Source organism: Micropterus dolomieu, linkage group LG18 (assembly GCF_021292245.1).
Source record: "Micropterus dolomieu isolate WLL.071019.BEF.003 ecotype Adirondacks linkage group LG18, ASM2129224v1, whole genome shotgun sequence".
NCBI lineage: Eukaryota > Metazoa > Chordata > Actinopteri > Centrarchiformes > Centrarchidae > Micropterus > Micropterus dolomieu.
This window is the reverse complement of record NC_060167.1, coordinates 16,644,771-16,672,039: the sequence shown is the minus strand read 5'-3', so window position 1 is coordinate 16,672,039 and position 27,269 is coordinate 16,644,771. Positions and strand designations below refer to the sequence as shown.

Genomic DNA, 27,269 nt, shown 5'->3' with positions numbered 1-27,269 from the left:
CACACACACACACACACACACACACACACACACACACACACACACACACACACACACACACACACACACACACACACACACACACACACACACAGCACGGCATGTCAAAAGCACACTGAACACAATGCTTCCAACTTGCTGCTAAGCAGACACTTTCAGTCTGTGCTAGTTGCCCCAAAATAGATTGACTGCAGGCTTGCTATTCTGCGTCTAAACAAGCCTCTAACCAAGATTAGATAGAAGGATAGATTAGAAGGATAGCTTGACATTTCATCATTTTGAGTTTTACTTTGAGTTGTTGTTTGTTCACTCGGCACTTGCCAAAAGTATGTTGAGAAAGATTCTGTATCGACAGTGCATTTAATCACATTAATGGCTTGTTGGAATTGGTGCAGTTAAGATTCTCTATCTAATGGCTGCTCTTGTCCACTTGCTAACGAGGTTTTGATTGAGAATGCTAATAAAGTGTGTTAATGTGCCTTTTTAAGGTAACTGACAAAAGCTAAAAAATATCTCCATGCAGAAAGAAAATTCTGCTGAACCACAATCGATTTACAGTTGTGTTAAGAAAATAGATAAACTAACTTCTCAGAGTTGAATCCATTAGTTTTTCTATATACAGACTGCTCACTTTCAATGTGTTTGTGAGAGAGGGCGAGCGAGCAAGTGGAGGTACTGATAGTAAGTTAGTTAAAATCACCGTAATATTGACGGATAAAAAACCAATCGCTGATCATCCCTTCAATCCTCAATAGCTGATCCAATCGCCAATCGGTACAAGCCTAAGCACTACCATTCAATATTGTTCACTCAAGTCAACAAATCTTGAGCTAAATTAGCACACAGCTACCTGAGTGAAAACACAAAGAGACATAATTGATAACACACCAATCACAACCTTCAATAGATAGATAAAAGGGCCCAAGTCCGTTCATTCAGTTTTGGAACAATGGATCCAGAGCGACGTGAACGAAAAGGTCCAGGACACCGGAGAGGAGGAGGAGGAGGAGGAGCAGAATGGAGAGGAGGAATAGGTAAAGCAAGAGGAAAAGTAGGCGGTGGAGGAGGAGTAGGAAGAGGAGGAGGTGGAAGAGGAGGAGAAGGTGGAGGACGAGATTCTCTGGCCTGTCCCAGACCAGAGATGTGATGCTGGAGCAGAATAATTTTTTGTTGTTGTTTGGTGTATGGTACTACACAGCACATTAAGGAATCAAAAATGTTCATGTGTACAGTATACATTTGTTGTTTCTTTTGTTGTGTTGTATCATGTGAAAAGGTTTTTGAGGGGGAGAACCACGAGCACATTCTTATAGTTTTTGCAGTATTGTTTTGCATTTATCTCACTAGTGTGTAAGACTGTGGTGTAGTGTGTGTGTGTTTTTGAGGGCTTGTGTGTCATGTCTGAGGGCAAAGTCTGGCTTTTCAGCAAGATTGAATCGTTTTGAGTTGAGAGCTACATTTTGACCTGAAAATAGAAAGTTTGGGAATTGGGTGAGAAGTTATGGATTTGTTTTTAGCATTTTGAGAAAAGGAAGCATAATTTCAACAAATGTGTTTAAGCAATCAAGAAAAGCTGTAATTAATATTGTAATTTATTTCTTCATTGTGGAATTTTACTGTTGTTTTTTTCCATGTCTCTGTCCATGCAACGTGCAATCCATTGCACATCATTGCTGTCTGTGTCTGTTGGGGGGAGTTTTTTCCTTATCTGAACCGAGGTATAAGAATTAAAGAGGTGGTATTATGGTTTTTGGCTTTTTCCCTCTCCTTTATAGAGTTATATATCTTTTTTGTGCATGTACTAGGTTTGCAAAGTGAAAAAGCCCACAGTCCACCCCAAAGGGAGTTCCCATCTCCCACAGAAAACACTGATCTGAACTGCCTGAAAACAGCTTGTTTGTAGTCTAGCCTTTACTTCCCTTTCTTGTGACGTCACAATGAAAATACGTATCATAATGCTCACTGAGCGACTAGTCCGACACGCCCTCAATAACACCGGTGGAAAAACACTGAGCTGCAGCACACCTCTCCTCTCCCTTCCAACACTAGCTACCCTCCAAGCAGTCAATGGACATGAAGTTGTTACTGTGATGTAGAGACAGAGCTCAGTAAAAATTTTATGGATGAAAAATACTTTTGTTACAGATTAATAACTCACCACTCTGAAACTCTTGCTCCAGTCCAAATTGCCAACCTGGTTGGCAACATGTAGCCTACAGCTGAATCGAAGCTGTTTACCATCTTTTCGCTGACCCGCCTTTCTCTGCTTCTGATTAGCTAGTAGTCCTTAACTAGGAACTGCGCTTGTGCAACTCCCAACAAAGATCATATAGAGACAAGATGATCACTCCATAGCTAAAACGAAGCCCTCAACACAGGGTGAAAAGAGGAGCTGCATCAAGTTGCACTATGCACTACCACGTAAACCTGTTCTGGTACAACCCCTAAATAGGATTTTGAACTTGAAAATGCATAATACCACCTCTTTAAGGATGTCGTGTGTTGATTGGGCTATATGATTTTAAATTAACTTGACTTGGATGAGATGTTTTCACTTTTCTGTGTCTTTCATTTCAGTAAATCCTACATTAAATAAAAAATATCATGTAAGGATTCTAAGCAATCTGTGGAAATTTGGCAGATCATTGCAAAGTTCTATAAAAGCTTTATTCATCTGTCTAGTGAGTGATATATCTACCTTCCATGTTTGTTTAAGCAGGTCAATATTTTGAAACCACAATCTCTTAAAACAATGGATTTATTCAGACTCAGACATATTTTACATGTCCGTGTCGCTGCAGCTGCTGTGAGCCAGGGGTTCCAGCCAAGAGGGTTAGAAAGAAAGTCAGATAAAATCTCATTAATCATTAAAACCCAATCAGACCGGTGGCCCGTGTTCACCTAGCAAATTGGAAATTTCTGGTTACTGTTCAGCTGTGCGTGTCACAGACACAGACAGGAGTATAAATACTTTATACAGAGTTTACGGTAAATAACAGAATTAATGCCTTTTCCTAATGACCAATGATTACATCAGGAAGAGACTGCCTGTCATTGGCTAACGAGGGGACGGAACAAATGGCCTCATCTGCACTGTCTGCTAAGTGTCTGGGAGAATAGGCTCCCAGCAACAACAAAAAAAACACCACACTAAACAACTAAATGTAAATGGCCAGCTGAAATCCAAACTGAATATGTGTGTGTGTATGTATATATATATATATATATATATATATATATATATATATATATATAATCTTTATTCAACACTCCTTTTCCATGCTTACCATCGCGGGGATGGGTGACCATTGTTAATGGGAACACCACATTTTTAATTAGGGTTATTGGTTGCATTTAAAGTAATACATTTTACATCCAATCAAAGTTAGGATAAATCAGACAATGCAAAAGCAATTTATTGATATTCCCAAAGTTATGGTCTTGACTGGTCTTGAAATAAAATCCAGAGTCCTCAATGTCCGAGACCGAGTACAAATACAGTCGAGTCCTAAACGAATCTGCTGAAGAGGACAAATGTCATTTCAGAAAGTGTAAAACGCATGTTTTTTAAAAAGGCATTTTTTTTCAAGCCATATTTTTCCTAAAGAGGAGTGTTACTTGGCCAATGAGTGTCAGTAATTCCACTTGTTTACAAAACGTCACATTATTCTATCTCATGTACTACTGTTGGAATATAGTGACAATTTTAGCAATTACATTGTTTTTAAAGGAATTCCCTACTGCTGCTTTAAGTTAAATTCATAATTTCCATGGACTTAAAATCATTGTTTTATTTAATGGCCTTACCTCCCTAGCATTTGGCCTTTGTGTCCTCAAAAAATTGACATCACCATAGACCTAAAATGAGCCAGGCCTGATTGCAGTAAAAAATTTTATTTGCTGTCATATGGAATTCAATCATTGTTTGGCCAAAATGTAAGAGAATGTTTGTTTTATGGAAATTTGATTTGTGGGGCCATCTAGAAATAAATAATATTGTGTTTTCACCATTTTCAATATATTTGTCTGTCTTTTGACTGTGGATATATCTCTGGTTGTTGCAAAATCTCAATGTAATGTTATGGCTGCTTTCAAGACGGTTGATGATTATAAAGTAAATTAATTCTTCATGTGAATTTGCAGAAAAAGATTAGACACTGAAAATGAAATTAGAAACATAGCAATAGTAAATTATAGCTGATTATTTTTACTTTTTTAAATACATTACAGTTTAGAATTGCTTTCATTTACCAAACTGTGTTTAAAAATACATTTAGAAAAACGTATTACTCTACCAGGTTTCATTCAGAAAGGCTTGCCAAAAGATATGTTGCAAAATGGTGGTCTTCATACAGGATAATCAGGGTAATCATTCTTCTGGGCTAAGGTGCTCCTTGAGCCACAACTCCTCACCCTTAATTAAAATTTCAATATACAAATATACAAAAGGGACACATGATAGTATTCAGTTTACTAATTCTGAAAAGGAACACGTGACTTAAATTTATTTGGCTAGTGGCAAAACTCCAGCCACTTTGTAGGGAAACACAGAGCCAGATAACTGCTGCAAAAACAAAACAAGGCTGCAGAAAGAGCAAATAAATAAACTTAAAATAAACAAAAGAGATTCCGTAGGGGTTAAGCTTGACACGTGGGTTTCTACGCGCGAGGACAGTTGCTGGCATGGGATCTCCAACACTGGCATGACTGTGCTATGGTTGGCGTGTCTTGGCCTGGTCGTGGCTAAGGACCAGCTGCCCTCTCCCTGGTCCTTGGGTGCTCCCGCAGGCAAGGACATATGCCAGAGGGAGAGCTGGCAACTTTACTTCCTATTCCACCTGGGGCTCTCCATAATCCGTCCCTCCTGTTCCTTCCCTTTCTCTTCCATTTTCTTCCTCCTCTCTTCACACTCAACCCCACCCTTTCACTCCTTGGTCTGTCTTTCTCTTTCCGTCCCTGATTGGCCTTTCTCCTCTTCCTCACAATGAGTTTCCCCAGTCTCTTACAAACCCCCCCCCCCCCCTCCCCCCTTCTTTGAATGTTGGAGTGGGTGATATTCTAGCACTCCACATGACTGTACCAGCCAACTGGGCTAAGGCCTGGAGGCATGCTGGAGGGCAGTAATACAATCTTCCAGTCCATGATGAGGACACTTGTGACATGAGTGTGGTTTCTCTCTCCTCTTCTTGTATAATTTTCTACTACAGACATTTGATTTTATCTTGCAACAGTGACAACACTGATAAGGCTTTCCTTGTAAACAATTTTTAACAACCTTTACCAAATACAGCAACTATATTATTACCATTAGTCCTATTATAAAATCTGTGCTTGTCTCATGTGCTATTTTCCTCTGCACCACTAGGCGAGAGTTTCTGTATAGAACAGTGATCACACCCGTCCATGGTGCTAATAACAACAGGACTTTGTATCTAAATATATTTTAATTGTGTTGCAGCTCTTGCCATCATGTAAGCTTCTCTGCATCTTACTTTAACTTTATCATCTTTATTTTCTGGTTTTGAACAGTTGCAGGTTATGTCGTCACAGACATGCAAAGTTTTTACCCTGGGCTTTGCCTTTTAATGTGTGACTGGCAGGTTATTAATTAGCTAGAGTTGAGAGAATGTCGTTGTTACAGTAGATTCATTATCTGGTCTCATATCTTACAGCAGGTGTATACATAATTCGTCATCAGCACTACTCAGTTACATGTTGAGTTGAAGGTGGTGAGGCTGCTCTGTTTACAGGTCAGGGGGTTAAAAGCTCATCTGACTCCCAACACACAGTTCATAGCTTTGGGATTTGTTTTACTTTTAAAGCTGTACACCATAGTTCAGACATTTCCGTACCAACCTGGACTTACTACTGTGAGTGTTTTGAGGTTGTTTGTATTATTTACAGTACGTGGCATTTTTATTTAATTTACATTAAACAGAAACTCCCCCGCCATCCTGATCTTGCGTGAGAATAATCTACTGTTGTTGTTTTTTTTGAGATTCTATAATTTTGTGCAGTTTTAAAAATGTTTTTGATATGGAAATGGCACAATTTTAGATTACATTGCCTGTAAACATTTTTTCTGCCTTGAACTATTTCACAAAAATCACTTTCATCTATTATAAGTCAAGAGTTAAGTTGACTTTAGGGTAGAGTAAAATAAGGCAAAGTCTGGTGTGCAGGTTTAACTGGTTACTCTGAAGCAACCCATGTCTGTCTATAAAAGGCAACAGAAAATTACTTTGCAACGGTATCGTATTCTATATGTTTAATAAAATAATCTTATGAATTTAAGTTCTACTTCCACCGACCTCAAATTCTTTAAATAAATCTTAATAAATTAAGAACACTGGAAAGCCTAGAAACACAGTCACTGAAAGCATGATATCTATCATGCCATGTTTGAGGGAAACACAGGGAACCCATTAAGCTTTGTGCCATTCTAATGCGATGACGACTTCTCTCTCACTGCCATCTCAGCAACACTGTCAAGTTGTAAGCAAGTGCTGAACACAGAACACAGGACATAGTTCTGCTGAAGATGTCTTTGTCTCTGCTTCTCTCCCACTGATTCTGTCCCTCTACCTCCTTCCCAGGGTCCAAAACAGTTCCATGGGGACACTGGGTGCTTCAAGCTAAAGACATCCGAGACACTCTCATCTCTCCTCCATGTTGTGCAAACAAGCATGCAATGTCTATATGACAAAAGCACTGTGAGCCAAAGCCAATTAAATCAGAACCTCACAACTCACTACTGAACAAAAATGAGGCAGTTCATTTTAATTACAAACAAGAAATTGCTCGTTGTGGAGCGACCAATTGAGTATTTTCTTATTTAACATGAACTGAATTTTGTAGTACATCATAACATCACATTCAGCTGGATCAACTTTTCTACCAAATATCGAGCTACTGAAACTGTCTCTCCCTTTCTCCAAATATCTATTTCTCACAACTGAAGCCCTCTCTCTCTCTCTCTCTCTCTCTCTCTCTCTCTCTCTCTCTCTCTCTCTCTCTCTCTCTCTCTCTCTCTGGGTCTTTGTGTATTACCGACCTTTCTAGTCACTGACCGGAATATTGACCTGAACAGGTGGTTGAAGCAACATGAGACTGAGCTCCCAGGACACTCTCACACAGCCATGCTAAACACATGCCACTGTGCTGCGAGAACATACACCTCCTGCAGTGTGACATGTCTGATAAGACAGATGTGTGTTATGATGTATGATATTTGTTTGTAACTGCGTGTGTGCATCTGCACCTCACTAGTTTTAAGCTTCATACACAGTCATCTTACAGATAATGTTAAAATGTCCCATACATAATGAAAAACTAAGAATGTGAAGTGAAAGTTGAAGTAAAAAGTAAAATAATAAAAGCAAATTCTATGGGGTGACTGTTTGCTATGAGGCTCTTGCCACCGCCGATGACGCATGTTCCTTTGAAATGACGTCAGTATATTAATGTCACTGAATGCCTTTCACAAATTGCTGTGTAGAATGTTTGACTTGCCATGTGTACACGCATCCTTTTCAGAATCTCTGAATAAGTGTATGCGTGCACATGGATACAGTATCAATGTTCATGCGCCATGTATAGCGTGACATGTACTGTATGTGCGCATGGATTCATTGTGTAAATGTGTGTGAGGCTTCTCCACTTTAGAGTGTATGTCCTGACAGAAGAAGCAGAGCTATACCACTGGCTGTATTATGAAGGAAGAGAGGCAGTAGAGGGACTGATACGGATATCAGAGCCTGCCTCTTTGCCTTTGTGCCTTTGTGTGGTGGCCATCAAAGACTTCCATAGTCATCCTGGCATCCCACAGGATTGGCCTCTTATATAAGACCACCACAGCCAGCATACTGCAGGGCTGGAGTGGCGCTGAGGGAGTGGAGGCGGTGGGGGAGGGAGAGAGGGATGCACTAAATATTCCTCAGAAATGGCCCTTTTGCATCCTGCTTTCTGAGTTCACTTCACTCCTTAATTATATCTGTCTTTCTTTCCCTTTGTTGCTTTTCTTCATTCTAATAAGAGTAACTTAGTAAACTCTCCGTAAATAAATACATTCAGGCCAACATGTACAGCACTATTAACCCTACTATTTATGTACTAGATTTTGTGTTCCATACTATATTTATTTATGTACGTGCTGCATACTTGATGAACTGATGTATGTACTGTATAATGATGTATGTATATGAATGCATTGTAATCAGTGGTTAGCAAGCCACAGTACACACTCTTGGTGGATAACAGTAACAGTAACAAACAGTACAGGTATGTAACCTGATATCATTTGAAGTTTATCTTGCATGAGGTGACCTATTTTATGAATGAAGAGATTATAAAACAGACTAAATGTGCCATTTAATCCACCAAGTCTAAGCTACACTCTGCCTGTTGAGCTAAGCAGCCATGGACGTGCAACAGTCTGATGTAATGCTGCAATGCATTACTACAGGTTTTTCAAAAGGAATAACATCTTAATGTAGCACGTGTTGGTAAAGAAATGCTCTGGGAAAAGGCAAACTGAAGCAACCTCATAGCTCCATCAACAAAACTAAATCACCATTTTAACAAAGTGGCTACAGACAATATTGCTAGAATCTCTCTCTTGTCTTGGCCACCTCTCTCTTTTATTTCAATCAGTTCTCAACCGAGATGCAAAAAGCTTAAATATCCTGTTCTTGTTTGTTTTCCAGTTTGTCTTTGCCATGTAACAACCAGACATTTTAGACATGTAATTGTTTTTGTGGAAAGGTAGCTCCCCTTCATAGTTAGCTTGGTGCATTGTGCAAGACTATTTACTTTCGAATATAATTGTTTTTTCTTAAGTGTTGTAATCAAGATTTTAACAAATAATACAAGATTTAGACACATTTACATATAAAACCTTTGCCCCTCTTAAACTCAGTGGACTTCTTCTCAGCATACAGTACACAGTATTTGATATTACAACAACTGCACCACTTGTTTCCTCTTCCCATCACATTTCAGACTTTTCTAAATCCAAACAGCTGTACTGACTGACTGACATTATATCACGGGTAGTGAATGGCCACTGTTTTGTTTCACTCTAAACTTGGTCTCACCTCTTTTAGTCTTGACTTGGATTCAACCCCTATTTGTACTTGGTCTAACTTAATTTGAGGCTTGTCTTGAACAAGAATTACTGTAAGTGGTTGTGACTACAACCCAGCCTGAAAGTCCAGGTCAAATGCAGGGTCACTATTCAGTATTTGGCAAGTGGAGAAAAAAGGAGCTGTAAAGCAAAGGACTCTATTTGTATATTATCTGCAGATTGAAAGGCATGTGTGGTGTCCGGTCAGATTTGATGTGGCTGTGACAGTAAAACCTTTACTTTATCTAAGAGGAACATTGTCTGTGGAGACATGTCCATGCTGAAGGTCCTGCTTTAGTAACACAGGGGAAAGTAGAGCTAATTGTGAATAAATACACCATGTACATTGCTGCAGGAATGAAAAATAAATAAATATGTACTCTCTCTGTGAACATGAAATTAAAAATATAAAATAAAAAAAAACACTGTGCTAACTGGCATATAAAGCCTGGGAGCCACACAATTATGCTTTCTGTACGCCAGAAGTGCCTACATGTATCTACTGTGTTTCAAAGAAACCAGAGTTAAAAGTAGAGTAGACACAAATATGTAGCTCTCCATCTTAGAAACCCAATGACCAACACTCTGTTTTTACCAAGACTGTGATCGTGCCTTGAGGGGTAGGAAGTGAAATCTGTGGGATCCTTCTGTCGCAGATGTCCTGCCTGCTCAGCTCATTCCCCATGCAAGTTCCATAAGGGCATTTGTCAGTTGGTCAACCATCAATGTATACACTCCACAGGGGTTTACAAGAATAATGACACACAGAGGCACAAAAGGTGTGTGTGTGTGTGCAGGTGAGTTTATATGGTCATGCCAGGAAAATTATTACTTTCAATCTCCGGAAAGGTTTTCCAAATGATTTATTAAGGAAATAAGGTTTAGACTTGTGGGTTGAAGGAATATCAGCGCTAACAGGTTTCAGATTCTAGGATTAGAACATGTAACAGTCTATATGTGAGTCAGTATGTCTATATATGTATATATCTATCTATTTTTATATACAGGTCTAATTGGCTTAGAGAAAATCTCACTTCGCTGCACTCACTGTAAACAAGAGATCATCCTAAGCACTTAGACGGATTGGATTCAATTACAGTCTGCTATGCTCTGAATATCAGATAAGACAAAATGACACAACTGTTCTAAAGGTGACAAGTTGAGTGAATGCCTGATGAATCTAAAGCAGCAGCCAAGGACACAGGATGCCTGCTGCGCCAAGAAGAAAGTACAGCAGAACTGTCTCACTGTTTCAGCACTACTCTTGTCGTATGGTGCTATTGTCACCCAGAGCAAGCTTAAATCTTTGCAGCCAGCCCAAGATATTTAAGTCTTAACTAAATAGGCTTTAGTAAAATAGAATATCTGAAATATTCTGATAAGGGTTCATAGAGAGTGCCACATATGATGTCCACTATAAAAATGGAAGGGATAAATTGGGGTTTCAAATTCCATATGAAATACTTGGTTACCATTTTTTAAGAGATAAATAAATGAATATGTTAGGTAAACGTAGTCAGATGCAGTAACATTGTGTCCCCTTCTTTACATTCATGTTAAACCCCTGGAGGAAAGGCCTCCAAAGTAACTTCTACAGTGACTACAATAACAGGTGGCTTACTAGTATCTTGGTGGTATAGGCGCTGTTAATGGAGATGGCATTGGCCAGAAGGTCCAGTGTTTTGGGTGGCACAGCTCCAGGATCTGGGATTTCTTTGTAGTGCACATCTCCAACGTAACACTGCACAGCTGTCATGCGGTTGGTGGTTAGCGTGCCTGTCTTGTCAGAGCAGATGGCTGTGGCATTGCCCATCGTTTCACAAGCATCCAGGTGACGCACCAGGTTGTTGTCTTTCATCATTTTCTGTTAGTAGGACACAACATGATGATCACATTACGTTCCAATGCATATTTGAAACTGCTTTAAACCATTTGAACTATTAGATTGATGTCTGAATTAGTTTATGAGGCACTTAATTCCTTAACCTTCACTGGCTATAATGGCTACAAATACAAAAAGGCCGGTGCTTACACTCACATTGTATGTTGAAATGCTTATTTAATTCACAGCAACAGTCAAAGAAAGAAATGTGCTTTCCCGGACTTGGCCTTCATTAGAATTGTTCTCTGTTTGCTGCTGTGAATCAAATAAGCTTTAAATACACTGTGAGCATTACCTACACCCATTCCTTATGTAACCATGTAAACCATTCACTCTGTGTGAGGTTCAGAAGTTTGCAAAGCACGTGAAAAATGCAGGCTAATTTCCCACTCTTAAAAAAACAAAACATGTATCTTCTCAGCAAATTTTATAAAGAACTGATTTACAATGCACAAATGGACACACTGCTAAATGTTTACAATGTGTAAACAGACAGCAAGTACAGCAGTGCCTCACTCTATGCACTGTATGTGTTAGTTCTTCCTCACCTTGACAGAGTAGGCCAGGGAGATGGTGACAGCCAGCGGCAGCCCCTCCGGCACAGCCACCACCAACACAGTCACACCAATGATGAAGAACTTGACAAAGTACTGGATGTAGATGGGAGTGCACTCCGGCAACCAAGGGCGTTTCTGGATCACAAAGTTGTCAATGGCAAAGAACAGGACCAGGATGATGACTGTGATGGCTGACATGAGCAAACCTGAAAAGAGATTAAAAAAAGGTTTTCAGCTGAGCAACAGAAGGTTATATAATGAAAGTGTATTTAAATACTAAAATGTTGTCATTGGACACTGACTACAGTACAGAGGGGGAGTGCTTGATAGTCAAAAGATAGCGTATGAGTGGAGCATTCATGACACTTCATTGATCCATGTATGGAAATTCGTCGTCAATGGCAGAAGAAAAAATTCAACACCATGTCCATTTAGGGGTAAACAAACACATGGTATATAGTTATATGAATGCTCTGCCTTGTATCCAGAAGTTTGTCAAGTCAAAATGTATCAGTCTCCAGTCAGAACTCATCCAACATGATGCAACAAGGTATTTAAACCAACATCAAACATAAAGAAACTGTAAGGTGTTAAGTATTTTTGAAAGCAGATACCTCTTTATGCTTGTGAAGTGTTTTTTTTAATCTAACAGCGAGAGTAAACAAAGTATTAGAAACACCTCTCTGTATAAAACAATAGAATTCAGCAGTACCGCAAGCTCCGGCCGCTGAAATGATCATACAGTCGAATCAACACTTCTCTAAAAAGTTCCAACAAAATCTGAACATTATAACCTTCATGAAGGGAGGAGTTATTGCAGGGCTGTTGTCTTAGACTGCATTAGGTTTAACTAGGTGTGTACCGAGGTGTACCTAACTCAGTGTACACTCCTATGTGAGCTGTGGTCATTTCTACAAGGGACACATTTGGACACACCCTAACCACCATTTAATAAGGCTCTTTCTTCCATTCTAAAACCTTTACCATTCCTCTTTGGTGGCATGAAAATATGCAAGCTTGGATTGGAAATAATACACAGTCAGTTTCTAGGATCACAGATCAGGTAGATTTCTGTCACACATCTTTTGGCTGTGTTTGTGCAGCTATACACAGTAGACCATGTGACACTTGCTTTAAGAGGCGGATGCATTAAAATCCAGTGTAAATGCAATGCAGTCAAATAAACTATACATATGTTTCAAATATATCTGGGGTTTTAACCTAATGAGCCATAGGTACAGAGAGGAGAAAAGCTACAGTAACAAATGCTAGAGGGTCACAGGCCCTGAAGTGTATTAAGTCCAAAGACTTTCTGCCAGACCCGCAGGAAGGCCATATGAGTGCTGCTTGTATGCTAATCCATCCACGGTATTTTATTGTTCTGACACCACGTCCTCATTCCATCAATCAGGCCAAGAGTCTGATGTAACGGCACCCTGTAAAAAGGAGGACTCCTTTCAGAGATTCTCCAAAAAGGAGAAACCCGTACCTTTTTACTAAAGAAAGAAAGACTTGGCAGTCAGGTTCTTTTAGCTTCCAATACAGAAATTAAGAAGGATTTTTGTGATTTTGGTTTTAAGAATCCCAATTTCCCCAGACTGGTCCAAAAACTGTTGCATTTTTGCATAAAGTATTTAAGGTATGTACTTTTCATGGCTATCATTTGTTCAACAGTAATCCTACTATGCTGCTGCTGGGAGGACACCCACATTGGCATGTGGGCATCTGTTACTAAAAATGCTTGCTGGTAGAGACCCGCTACAAGTGTTTTAGACATCAACTCCTCATTGCCATAAATACCATTACAATAAATTGATTATGATGTGCAAAAGTGAACAAGCAGTATTATAGCCGCCATTGGCTGCCTTAAAGTAATTGTGTTCCTGAGTGCTTCTGGCTGTCATGCAAATCCCAGCTGTGTGAGTCCCTGTCGAGGATTGGTTCCTCTGGAGCTGGGACCGCCTACTTCCTGGTTGCTGTTCTCTGGCGTCTGTGATTGGTGTGGCTGTGACTCGACCGACCCTGCCAACCAGGACTCTCCAATCAACACCAGCTGGACTACAAATACGTTGTGCCCCCACAGTTCAGGGCGACTGAGCCAGTGATCAGTTTGCCTTGCTGTTAGTTGTGTGCCTCTGTTAGATAGTGAATATCTAGAGTGTTTGTATTTCCTGTTTCTGTCTGTTGCCTGTCTAAATGGCTTCAGTTAGTTTGCCCCTTTGTAAATCGCATAGTGTGATAGTGTACCAAGTGTTGGGCGCTCTTTTGTTTGAGCATTGCTTGTTTGTTTACTTTGCATTATTGTAAAGCATATAGGTGCTGACCTCCTTTTGTTCTTTAGTGTTTTTTGAGCAGAGTAACTGTCTTTGGACAAGACCCTCTTTTGTTTCTCCTTTTTGTTGTCAGCAACTATATAGCCTCTTTTTGTTGGGTTTTCTTGAGTCAACTCATTTAATTAAACCTTTGACTTTAACCAGAATTCAGTTGTCCTTTGCCACCTTCATTTCAATCCCAAATCACTTGTTACTGCCTTACCTTAACGAGCTGGGTCGTAACAGCAGCATAATGCAGTCTCAGTTGTTCCCACTACAGTGATTCAGCAAGTCCCTAAAGCTGTGGCTTAGAGGAAGGGCGGGTCGCCCACTAATCAGAAGATCAGCAGTTTGATCCCTAGCTTTCCGCAGCCTGCATGTCGAAGTGTCTTTGGGCATACTGAACCCCAAATTGTGTGTGAATGATTAGTCACTTTCTGATGAGCAGTTGGCCTTTTACATGGCAGCCTCTGCCATCAGTGTGTGAATGGGGTGAATATGACATCTAGTGTAAAGCGCTTTGAGTGGCTAGAGGGTCCATTTACCATTTACCTAGAGGGCAGGTCGTTTAGAAAAATAAAGTGAACATGCTCTTTTAGGCTACGTTCAGACTGCAGGCTTTAATGCTCAATTCCGATATTTTTCCCAGATCCAATTTTTTTTGACAGTTCACATTACTGTTTAAATGTGGCCCATATCAGACTCCAGTATGTACTGTCCACGGCCTGAAAGTGACCTGCATGCACAGAAGAATAACATGCTGTTGCAGGCTACAGAAGTAAACAAGGAGCAACAGAGGTTAGCTCCAGTTAGCTGACGGGAGACTCCCGTTTGTCATTATCCTCTCACGGGTGTTCACAATTTTCTGTTCTTTTTATTACTGTTTCTGGCGCTGTACAATGCAACTGCCCCACAATTCATCCCCCCCAGACTGTGTCCGCTCGGACAAATAGTATGCACATAACTCAGAAGAGAGCTCGCGGTAAGAAAGGACGTTTATGAGCAGATGATAGCAAGGTAGAGGAAGAAGAGAGCCACATATTTAATAATGGCTTTTGTGGAGCTTTTTCGTTCACCGCGGCTCCATCTACAGCAGAACAGCTGCTCTAGAGTGACAGACTGAGGTCGCATTTAAAAAGATCCTATCTGTATCGGATTTGGACAACATATGGAAGTGGCCCAATTCCAAACTGGAAAAACTTCAGAATCCATGTGACTTGGCCTGTTCACACTGTCAAAAAAATCAGATCTGAGTCACTTATAGGCCAAAAAATCGGATTTGTGTCACATAGGCCTGCAGTCTTAACGTAGCCTTACAGTTATATAATTAAGACACTTTAGTGTTTTGATTGAGAGGTGAGTCTCATCAGTGCAACTTGTTACTTTGATGGACAGGATGATGGTTAATTACTTGTTGTCCATGATTTAACTGCCTGAGTGAGTGATAAACTTGTCCGTGTGCAATTTGCTGTACCTGCTTTGCCAATCTGGACAGCCAGTTTGGTCAGCTTCCCTTGCAGCACAGACTTCTCTTTCTTCGGAGCAGACACCTTCTTCTTCTCTTTCTCGTCGGCCTCTCCACCTTCAGCACTCTTTAGAGGCTGCATCTCCATGGCAGCTGCTCCATCCTGCTTCTTTACTGTAAACACCACAATAAAACAACAACAAAAAAACAGACACCAGCAGTGTTAGAAGTGTAGATTAGACTAAAGGAACGAAGAGGAACAGGGGGGCCAGACTTCAACACTCAGGTGTAACACTAGCTACAGGGCTTCCGGTACATATAAACAGTTTAGATTTAAAACCAAGAAGAACCTCATTTCTGTATGGAATTATAAATCATGATGCCGCTACCTTTTCATCACAAACACACATTTGGAGTAAGTCAAGAATAATTCAGTGGTCCTACATCCAAGGTCTAGGTCATGTTCACAGATAATTTTTGCAGAAAGTGACGGGGAAAAACACAGTGTAGCACATTTCACACACACACACACACACACACACACACACACACACACACACACACACACACACACACACACACACACACACACACACACACACCCCAGTGGTTCTCTGTTAATGTAACCCATTGCCAAGAATGATTTCAGCCCAGTTTCCCAATAGCAATTACGGATGTGTTTGATGCTCACAAAAAACATTTTAATGTTGAACATTTTTCATACTGTGTTGTGCATTTTGTTTTTCCACCCCCATGACACAAGCCAGAAAGTGTCTGAGCAAAATAAAACACTTCATCTTAATTCACGCTGAGGACAAAGGTTCATCTCGTAAAAGCAGCTTTTTCTCCAATAATCTAGCAATACGGATCTAGACTGTAACCATCGTACCACGGTGTAAAGAGTCTTCATTTACCCTTTTGCCCTTTTGGGTTTTTCACAGTGTGTCTGCTATTTCCTTTTGCCATGCTTTTGTTTTGAGACAGGAAACATAGTTTGACATGACATGAATGCTTAGACTTGGTAGTTAAGACTTGTGGACAGACTTGAAGACTTGATGGTTAAGAAAAACAAATATGAAGTGGTGAGGACGCCACAAATTTTCAGATGACTGAAAAAATATTCGTCTGTTCACGTGACAAGCGCCTGGTAGTAAAGCATTAGTCAATGAATACTTAAATACTTAAGTTAAAGAAAATGTATCTTTAGTGAAAGATGTATTCATCAAGAAAAACAATATCAGACATTTGTTGATAACACCTCCTGAAATGTCAAAATGTGCTTTCTTGTTCTGTTTTACATTGACATTGGCACTGGCAATTGAATCACTTTTCACACTAATTTGATTAAAATTAATAAAACAATAAGCATTACTGTAGTTGCAATCCTAAAGGACACCATGAAAAATGTCACAATATCTCCTTTAAACCAAGAAAATATATTTCATATAGTGCGGGGCAAATTTTATCAAACAGTGGAAAGGGGAAAAAGGTGTGCTAAATAAATTAGGGAGAGCACCAAGAGGACAGCTTTGGGTGTGTTTGGAGATAAAGTAGCAGATACAGTAGTTGAGGGACAGGTTTTCTGTTCTCTCACAGAGAACAAAACAAGTCAACAACACAACAAGAACAACAACAGAACAACAGACCAGGGACAACATGTCAGTGGTAGACAGAGTGAAGAGGAGGGGTTATCTAACCTAATATGAATGCAAGTAAAACCTGGGTCAAACACTTACATTCTCTGTGATTTACTTAGACAGTGGTAGAATTAGCACTGCACAGTGAAGAAAAAGAAAATAATATAGCCTGAAATAAATAAATAACTTTGACCAAGAGCTTACGCCACTCACCGTAGAAGGGAAACAATGAGAAGAGGTGGGAGGAGGAGGAGAGGGAGGAGAGTAAGAGGGGAGGAGAGAGTGAAAGATATGCTTTGGTTACCTTTAATCTGGTTGCTCTCCATATTGCCATCTTGCATTTTACCTATGATGGAGACATACAGGACAATAACAACAAAAATAACCAAAGCAGACAAGTCAACAAGTTATCACCACAGAGACGATACACACAGTGAGAACCAAAAATGACAAACAGGGAGACAGGAAAATGACTTTTAATACAACGTCTCCGTGACAGTCACATAGAAAGGCTTGTGATATGTAAGTGGTGTAATGTAACTAGAAGCTACAGCTACTGGCAAGGGGATAATAAAATATAACTTTAATCAAGAGTTATTCTAACACTAATCACAGAAATGTACTGTAGAGTGCAGATTTTCTTGTGGGAGGAAATTAGGTTGGAATAGACTTTATTTTATTGCATAAGCAAATAATCAGGTAATTAAAAATGCTTAATACTGTCTGAAACATAAATCCTCGGAAATCATATTTAAAAACAAACAAACTGCCCACTTTCCGTTTTCTGTGCTTTAAATATTGTTCTGGATGACATACTCACACTATGAGCACAGGTAATTCCACACATATTATCAACAATACAAGTCAAGCCGTCGGGGTATAAAATGAGATATCAAGACATATAGAGCAGATACAGTATTACATTGAACACTGACACTGAGGCAGAGTACACCACACACAGTACACACGAACAGAAGACAGCATGCATAAGAAGAAAATTCAGAAAGTACATGCAAGATCACACACTTAGAGCTTAGAGGGAAGCAGACTGGAGATGTGAACAATACACAGAGAGAGAGAGAGAGAGAGAGAGAGAGAGAGAGAGAGAGAGAGAGAGAAAGCCTAAAGGAAAAGCCTCCCACATGGTGAAGTTACATAAGAACAACTGGAGGAAAATCGAAATCTAAGTTCAGGGACAGTGAATTTATTTTGTTGTTTGATTCTGCTTACACAAGGAGTGAGCTTAATTTAAACATGCTTTTCAAACAAACAATATTGCTTTATATTACAGAAGCAACTTGCTGGTAATGTAATAGAGCTGCTAAGAGCATTCTCAGAAGTACACACATTATACGTCATTTTGCAAGCTGATGAAACATAAAACAAAAAGTTAAGACAAGAGTGCTTTCAAACCAACTGTATGCACAGTGTTTACAAAATAATTATAAGGATTTATTATAAACTGCAGTGTTGATCCCATTATCTACCCAGGCTTTAATTATAGAGATAGTTTGTCTCAGTGGTAGGCGGGCTAGAAATTGAACATAGTCTGTCTTTCACTGCTTCGTACTCAAATGTCACAGAGAAAATGACTTAGGTAGAGCTGGAAGACCAGATTTTGTCAGAATCCTTGGCATGTGTATATGGCTCGTTTCTCCACTTCCACATTAGCCACTTCCCTGGAGTGACAATAAAGCTGAAGATGACAAATTGCTCTGTTCCAGCCAAGCACAGCACAAGGTCATTGTAATAGTGCAAATATTTTTGGGGCTGCTCTCCAAGGAGACAAAAATGCGAGAGAATCCAGTGCTAGAATGAATGAAGTTAATGTTTTGCATTTTGCCTAGCTAACACAGAAATGGAGGATTTGCACTAAGTGATCTGAGCGGACATCTGACTACAGTAGGATATTGTCACCTTCTTCAGCTACCGTCTTGTCTACTGTCAGAAATTATAATTAATATAATAATTCTTTTACTACACAGCCAAAAACACAATAGCATAACAGCACAGTCTAAAGGCGTATTTCTACTTTTTGGGAAATGTCTTTATTTACTTCCTTGCCGAGAGTTAGATGAGAAACTTGTCACCACTCTCATGCCTGTTTGGTAATATTAGTGTATTAGCTTAGCTGAGCATAAAGACTAGAAAAAGGTAGCCTGGCACTGTCCGACAGTAACCAAATCTGCCTTCCAGCACCTCTAAAGCTGACTACTTAAAACATTATAACTCATTTGTTCTAGTCTGGTCTATACTAAAATTGTAAAAATGACACTAAGTGGGTTTATGTGCCATGTGTATTTCTTGGCCAGGAGAACTGGTATCAATCTTCTCATCTCAACTCTCAGCAAGAAAGGGAATGAGTATATTTCGAACTATTCCTTAACATACACCCACTTCAAATGTTGCAAGACTTCACAAATGTTACATATCCTTGTTATCCTTTACAAAGTCTTTCTGAATGAATCTAAAAAGGCTCAAAAGGTGTTCACTACTTCTTATCATCAAACAGACCTAATATTTAGATAGTTTAAAGAGAAGAAAAAGAAACAAGACTCATTTCTACGACTAAAGAGGACATGCACTAATAGCATGGATACAAAAGGGCCCGACATAATTGTGGGGGGGGGGTAGAGAAGAGCAGGAGGTGTGCTCCAATGATAGGAGGCAGGTGGAGAATGGAGAAGGTAGGAGGAGTCAAAAGTCACGACAGAAAGAGGTCAGAGATCAGAGGTTTTGTCAACCTACCATTAATTAGGCTGGCACTGCCATGGGCATTAATGCCTGCAGCCCCATCCGTGGCTATAGTTGCGATGGGGTGGATAGGGGGATGGGAGGAGTCTAGCCAGTAACAATGAAGGCCGAACATGAATGAGCAAAAACACACGCACGCGCCAACGCACGTGCACACACAAGACAATGAACAGAAATAACATGGTTATAGCACATTTAAGAGATTCAACATATGTAGATTGTATGTGAATACTAAAGTCTAGTGTTGTAATCAGTGTGGATTAAACATTTATAATGTCAATTATTTATGTGATCAAATGTGTGTTATGTATGTGTTTTACCAAATACATTTACAAAATAAATTTACAATAAAGTGTAACATTGGACAGGCATGAAACATGAAATTTGAACATAACATATGGAAAAACAAGATAACATAATGTGAAACCAGAGCTACAAAAAAACCTACTGTAAGTTGATTTTGCACATGATAATATACTGAATGCACTGTATATAATCTTGAATTTATGGCAAACAATAATGAATATATCAATTGTTATGTCATTTGTCATATACTGGATTTATTGTCATTTTTGTTACTTTTTTAATTTAAACCATATTATTCATGTAATATCTTTTGCATCACAAAAATCATAAATTGAGCAGAAGAGCAGAAAGAAAATAAGATAAAGGGTGTAGCAAAGCCAATCTGAAAACAAACTTTACTGCAAAGTAAACAAAATGTAAGTATTAGCCAGGGAAATAAACGTGCCAACCAGTTACTAGTGTAAATGTGAGAAGGTAATTTTGCTGTTATAGTTATGGTTTTCAAAACCTTCCATGGCTCCTGCAAGTATTTGTTTATGTATTTTGACATAAACTATGATTAGTGGAAAAAGAAATTCAATAGAAGGTCTACAATTTTGGGTTCCGTGTCTAGAGTTCATTGGTAAAAACATAATCATTATAGTAGACAGAAAGTTTTATCACAATTTTATACTTCATTTCTTTATAGAATTTAAAAGCTACTGCATTCCTTCATGACATAACACCCCAGTGACTTTATTGCAAACTAATGATGAATTTGCAATCATGAACAGTGTTTTGTCAGCAAATCCATCTGAATAATACTACATTTGGGTAATGTGACCTTTTAAAAAAGTCTTAGCTGCCTACAGATAGTCCTAACTTTATGTACATATGTAGTCTTAATACAGTGAACATTTTGAAGAGCAAAACTTTTTTTTTTTTTTAAATCTGTAACTTTAAAAAAACAACAAAAAACAAGGACGATCCAAGATGTACTAGCACAACACTGATTGATAGCATTTCAGTGAACGGCAATTTAAAGTGAATTGACATAGGTCAACGACTGCTTCCCTGGTCTGTTGGTTGATTAGACACGTGGGATTACCTTTCCTGGTTTGGTCAATATGGTAATATTGATCAAACCTGGATATTACCACAGTGCCTACAGCCTGATCAAAAGCATACTGCTGAAGTACTACAATTACAGGTCAAAACCAAGAATAAGGAATAGTATTTGTGTGTTCACATCAGAAGTATTATCCACAGGAGGTAATGTATTTTACTGTTACTCTGTATAATGCTTCAGAACATGTAGCATGCCATGTGTGAAAGCTGGTGGAGTGAAACTACAGAGCTGTCCGAAGTAACAAAACCCTACTGATGGTAAAATATGTAAATGTAAAAATAATATGTTACAAAAGCTTATACTGTCTACTTTACTCTTGACTGCTAGTACATGTGCTGTACACCTGCAAGGCTGCCGTTCTCATGTCACTATTCTGCAATACAGAAATGAGATGAGTCTGACAGGCTTTGTTTATTCATGGCATTCAATAGGTCTATGAAACAGGACCGATGTTGAATGCAAGCTAGTTAGTTTGATGAGTGCAGCACCTGTTATAAGGGGAGAGGTTTATGCTTTGTGAAATGTGTCATTTATCAACACTTAAAAAGATGCAGTGTGATGATGAGGCTTCTCTTTTTAAGTAAGGAATTAAATTGGGGCAAGGGTGCTTGGTTACAGAAAAAGGGTGAAGAATAACGGTGGTTTATTGGGAACATTAGGAGTTAAATGTCAAAAGGATCAAGTACCACTCCCAGGGATCAGAGAAAGGGGATACTCTACCTGTATTTTGGTGTCCATCTTCTTTTGCCCCTCCATCGAGGTGAATTTGGAAGGATAAAAGAGTAAGGACAATAATGCACCTGAACCCAGAGAACCTGCACACTGCAGCTCACAAGTGTACCACCAATACTCATTTCATTTCCAGTATTTACACACATTCATCAAGGATGATTGAGGCTTACTGTCAGGTACTGTACTACAAATAACTACAAAAGGTTCATACAGCTCACATGAGTGAAACAGGTGGACTTTTGTTCATTTGTGAGTTTACTTTTTAAAACCCTTCTGATAACGAGAACAGTTAAATACACTGATGTTATGCAATGAGCATACACACTTAGAATTTCAGGACATAAGCTAATGAAATGAGCTTTTTCAAGAGTATGTTGTTGATCAACACTGACAAACAAATTACCTCAGCACTCCTGAAGCAAATGCAGAAAAATCTTACGGAGCAAAGAAGATACTTTAATGATATAAAGATCGCACCTTTCTTTTCTTTCTTTTCTTCTTCCTCTGGGCCGGCCCCCAGCAGGGTGAAGATGATTCCAGTCTGTGAGTTGACACCGACAGCTGTAACCACCATGCGCCCTGACCCCTCCATCACATGGGTCCCTGGAGAAAGGGCAGCAGAGTGTTAAAATATATTACAGCAAGATCAGATATATTTTCTGTGTAAGCTCTTTGTGACCCTGCCATGATTGTGTACATTGGGGGTAATGAAAGTATTCATTGGTTTACAGGGTGTTCCTATTTCATAGTAAAGTCTACATCAAAACAGCTCACTCTTATTGTAACTATACATCTGATTGACTGATGTTTGCTTCAGAAAACCTACTGGTCACTTTGGTTCTAAATTGGTTCAGCGACCGAAAATTGGGGGACTACTGTATGTGTGAAAAGAGCTACAATGCCAACACTTCACCTTATAGAGAGTACCTCAAACACCATTAAAGCCAAAAGTCAGCACATTCTGTTTAATTTTAAATCCTAGAGTAGGAAGTCAAAAGCAGTAAAATGTGTCACTGTGCAAATACCTGCTGCACTACACTTGCACAGGTATACAGTATGTATAGCATGCACACACAGAACAATATTAACCTTTGGGACAGTAAGTTGATATGGGTGAATATAGGGTTAATTCAAGAAGGCAGCAAAAAGGCACACAGCTGATTATCCTCAGGAAAAAATACTGAGATGTGAGATCAGATTAACCCACGTTTTGTTATCAGCGATAGTCATCAATTGTACAAAGCCTACAGCTGCAAATTCTAGTGTCTCTGCTGCAGCAAATACTAAACCAATAAAGAGGGAAAGCAGATAACAGTTTCATCCAGGCTGTCACCAGTATCTCCTGTATTGATATTCAGATTAAAATTACTAACTTTTTCTCTTCCTTCTGAGGTAATGATTATTTAAAAGGAGCTGGCCAGACCAAAACCACGACTAATAATAAGTAATGGCAGGCAAATCTCAATATAAAACAACAAACATTTCTCTGAGGCATTTACGTTGGCCGGCAACATTGTATGGCTGCCCTGAAATAATAATACAAAGTTCTGATAATTATGAAAACATTTAGTGTTTCTAATTCTGTAATTCATTTGAAGTCAGTGGCTGAAAAAAAAGTTGTGACATTAGGCTAGGAGGTGTAACAAACCAACCAACCAATAATACACAACATTATTTTCTATATGAAGGGATTTTTGAAGTTGCTACCTTCAAAATGCTGTTTTGACACAGGAGGTGAACACTGACAAGGTGAAGTACAGAGTCCTCAGTCTCAAAGTCGAGTCCCCTCCTCTGTTTCTGTTCTGTTCTCCTTTACACAACATTACACGCAGGAAAATAATCCCTGTGGCATGCCATACACACCCATCCATCAACCGGCGACATACCAGACAACAGCATGGGGTCCTTGTCTGCAGCCTTCTTGACGTGGTCAGACTCTCCGGTCAGTGATGACTCATCAATCTTCACGTCATTACCCTGGATCAACACTCCATCAGCAGGAAGCAGATCACCTGCAACAACAGAAATGGCAGAGTTGCTATCTGCAGTGGATCTATTTACATCTCTGGAATTCACTAATATAGCCTTCCACAACAAAATAGTTCAGATAAACTTCAAGTTTTAACATGGGTTTGAGCCAATGTTAGGCAGGACAGATTGTGATCACTGTAGTATATTCTTGGTACGGCATTGGGAGAGGATGTTTCTCCATGTATGGCTCTTCAGTTAATTAATCTCACAACATTAACATACTGTACCTTAGTTTTAATATATTTAATTGCTAATGGTGGAGTTCATAACTTTAATCCCCCTCTGGAAATGAGGTGGAAGTCTATTTTCAGCTACTGAACCATGAAAAGTACAGAACAATGGATAAGCCAATCGAGGCAGTCAGTGTCCAAACACATCAAACTAAGCAAAATGTGCTGGAAAGTTTGGTCAGTTCTGGTCAGCAACCATGTCCCAGAAGAAGGCCATTGTTGAAATAAAACACACAAAAAGTTTTGTAGTAGTAAGAAAAGACAATCTTGGTTGGAGGCCAATATGTCAAATATAATAACATAAATAGATAAAACAGAGAGTTAGCGTAACTGCATACTTTGTTACAAAAGAATGTGAAATCGTTAAAATGTAAGATAGATGGTAAAGGGAAAACAAAAGGTGCACGTTACACCTTTCTTGTTCCTAGAAAGAAATAGGTAAAATGTGGGAATCATACCGTGGAACTAAGTGGATTAATCTAGGAGATCCACTGCTTCATTGATAACTTTAAAAAGATGTTTGTTAATATTTGCCTGTGTTTTGGTGCAGTTGACAATCACCTTATACCTACCGTATTTGACCTGCGCAATATCCCCCACCACTATGTCAGCCACGGGCAGCTGTATGACCTGGCTACCACGGACCACCTGGAATTTCTGCTCCTGCTCGATGCGGCTCTGCAGCCCACGGAACTGTTTCTCCTTCGACCAGTCGTTGAAGGCCGTCACCAGCACCACACACACCACAGACAACAGGATAGCTGCGCCCTCAATCCAACCGGCATCTGACTCACCTTCGTCCTCTACCCCACCTGCCGCTGCACCACAGCCTGCAATTTGGTAACAGTGACAAGAGAATTATAGAGAATGCCATGCAAGCACAATGTTTTTTCATTCATGCATACAGACTAAAGTATTTGGTTGACACACTGGATATCAACTCACAAATGTCGTAAACACGTATGTATGCTTGTTACTTATGTAGAGTATGAATCCTTCATAATAAAATAGACACAAAGGGATGTAATGAAATCTCACACCAACACTGGGGACTGGAAGGCTGTGGACCAAGACAGCTGTGACTGTGTGTGTAATAAGTGTACGTCTGTGTGTGTGTGTGTGTGCGTGCGTGCGTGCGTGCGTGCGTGCATGTGTGTGTGTCAATATGTGTGGTGTGTCAATGCATATGTGCAATTTCTTCGCCTATGCATAACGTGTGCAAAATAAAAGACATATCTGAAATAAAATGAACTCTGGCTGAAATGACCTTCAGAGAATTCGCTTCTCCTTACCTCTTCATTCATTTACTCTTCTTCAGATGAATGCCCCACAGTCTACTGGCTGTGCACTGACAGACTGGGGTATATTTGGGAATGAAACAAGGCCTATTCCCAGTCCTCCTCGTGCTGCTTCATGTAATACTCTTGGGAGCCATTGTGCCCTACACTCCTGGCTAGCTGACTTCAAAAGCCCCCGGTGTAGTGATTTGCTTTGGACTATAAAACACTTGCAGCTCACAAGGGAACTAATGCAGACACCGTGGTGTAGACATTATATATGCAGGGTCTGATTTAACCAAGAACTAGATTCCAAGAAGCAATTTAGACTTAGTGGTGCACTACAGAGGGGTTTGCAATCAATGTGATGTTCATTTAGACATACATACAGCAACATAACTGCCCTCTTTGAACTGTAAGACTATCAGTACCAATGCACACATACTCATGCATGCACTCATCTCATCTAGGCTTTAGCACAAAGAGAGACATATTGAAATAAACATTCAAATGTAATAATTTATTTAACATTATGTGCTAAATATTGCTGCTTTTGTATGTATTTATTGTGGGGGGGGGGTTTGCACTGATCTATCTAGAAAAGTTATATTGTTTCAAAGGACATTGTCTTCAGTTAATCGTGTTTTGTAATCTACTTCCTTCAGGATAATGCAACATATTCAGACTGGTACATGTGTGTTAAGAGAAGCTATCAAATCATTACCGTTTATTTATTTTACTAAAAAAAACAACAACTATTAAATTATCCACAAAACAATGTGAGTGTAAACAATTAAATAGGATGAGTTCAGCCTGTCCTGCTTGGTCATTGCAGCACATTGACAGTTATACAGTGTACAGCATAAAAGCTGTCCGTCGTGCTGACTGTCCAGCTCTTTGTATTCACACGTGTTAATGAAAGAAACACACACACACACACACGATCGTGCAGCTGTCCATGGTGCTGAAGTGCCAACACTGTGCCGACAAATGCGGCTGACTGAGAAACTTTTACGACTGGGTGGCATGCAAATGAATAAATAACTGTCTCTAAGCTTCAAAGCTTTTTATTGCATGTTGTGTGTTTGATACAGACGCAATTAAGAGCCTCCTCATTCAACTGCAGCCAGGCTGTTTCATATGTAAATGAGAATTAAGTCATCCCACCACCTTCTATTTCTGGACCGTTGAGCTTTTTTTGACCTATTAATAAGCAAAACAGTAAACTAGCAGTGAGAAATGTGTGCTTGTGTATGCATGCATGTGTACAGATGCTGTGATATTTGCTATTTAGAAATTCCAAGCGCATAAATGTTTTACAGACTCAAAAGTAGATGTCTTTAATTAACATTTTTCTTCCAAAGGACTATTGCTCAATATTTCATTATTATTTTGTTACGGGACTCAAGATTTTGGGTTGTGCTCTTGTTTCTTAGTACCACTATTAAAACCCATCTAAAAAAATCAGCTGTTACACACACACACACACACACACACATGCATGTAGTGTTTTTCTGAATAAGGTGACTCAAAGTGGTATGCATTCATTTCTTTCTGTCTCACTCTGCTGTTTTGTATTCATATGTATTCATAGATTTGGCACATCTTTTTGCCTCAAGTTAAAGGGAAGCTTGATTATATATCTGCAGTTGGATGCAGTTATTAGCATAATGATTCCTTTAGTCTTTCTTCTGTGATGCAGAGAGCTCATTCATAAAGTGGTGCACCTCAAAAAGATGCAAATAAAAGGAAGCAAACTAAGAAGGAAAAAGTACTGGTCATAACTGATGATCAAATTTAGGGATGCCCCAAATGTTCAACCACTGAAATTAATCGGGCGAAAATAGCACAAAA

General features: G+C 39.3%; 1 protein-coding gene and 1 long non-coding RNA gene across 4 annotated transcripts in view; one reads left to right on the top strand and one right to left on the bottom strand.

The window, feature by feature from the left end:
• LOC123987370 overlaps nt 1-11,802 on the top strand; it is a 31,663-nt gene extending 19,861 nt beyond the window's left edge. The window contains exon 2 of the long non-coding RNA XR_006829107.1: nt 11,544-11,802. This is a non-coding gene — a long non-coding RNA (uncharacterized LOC123987370). The remainder of the gene's footprint in view (nt 1-11,543) is intronic.
• atp2b2 (ATPase plasma membrane Ca2+ transporting 2) overlaps nt 1-27,269 on the bottom strand; it is a 150,631-nt gene that overhangs the window by 27,511 nt on the left and 95,851 nt on the right. For 2 of the 3 annotated variants that reach the window (XM_046076181.1, XM_046076183.1), the window contains exons 5-12: nt 24,711-24,968; nt 23,764-23,889; nt 22,355-22,480; nt 19,726-19,818; nt 17,282-17,323; nt 15,350-15,514; nt 11,555-11,769; nt 10,746-10,988 (exon numbers count right to left, since the gene is read on the bottom strand). In XM_046076181.1, coding sequence (XP_045932137.1) covers nt 10,746-10,988; nt 11,555-11,769; nt 15,350-15,514; nt 17,282-17,323; nt 19,726-19,818; nt 22,355-22,480; nt 23,764-23,889; nt 24,711-24,968 — 1,268 coding nt within the window. Of the gene's footprint in view, nt 1-10,745; nt 10,989-11,554; nt 11,770-15,349; nt 15,515-17,281; nt 17,324-19,725; nt 19,819-21,865; nt 21,887-22,354; nt 22,481-23,763; nt 23,890-24,710; nt 24,969-27,269 lie in introns of all 3 variants that reach the window. The other variant, XM_046076182.1, reaches the window with a different exon arrangement.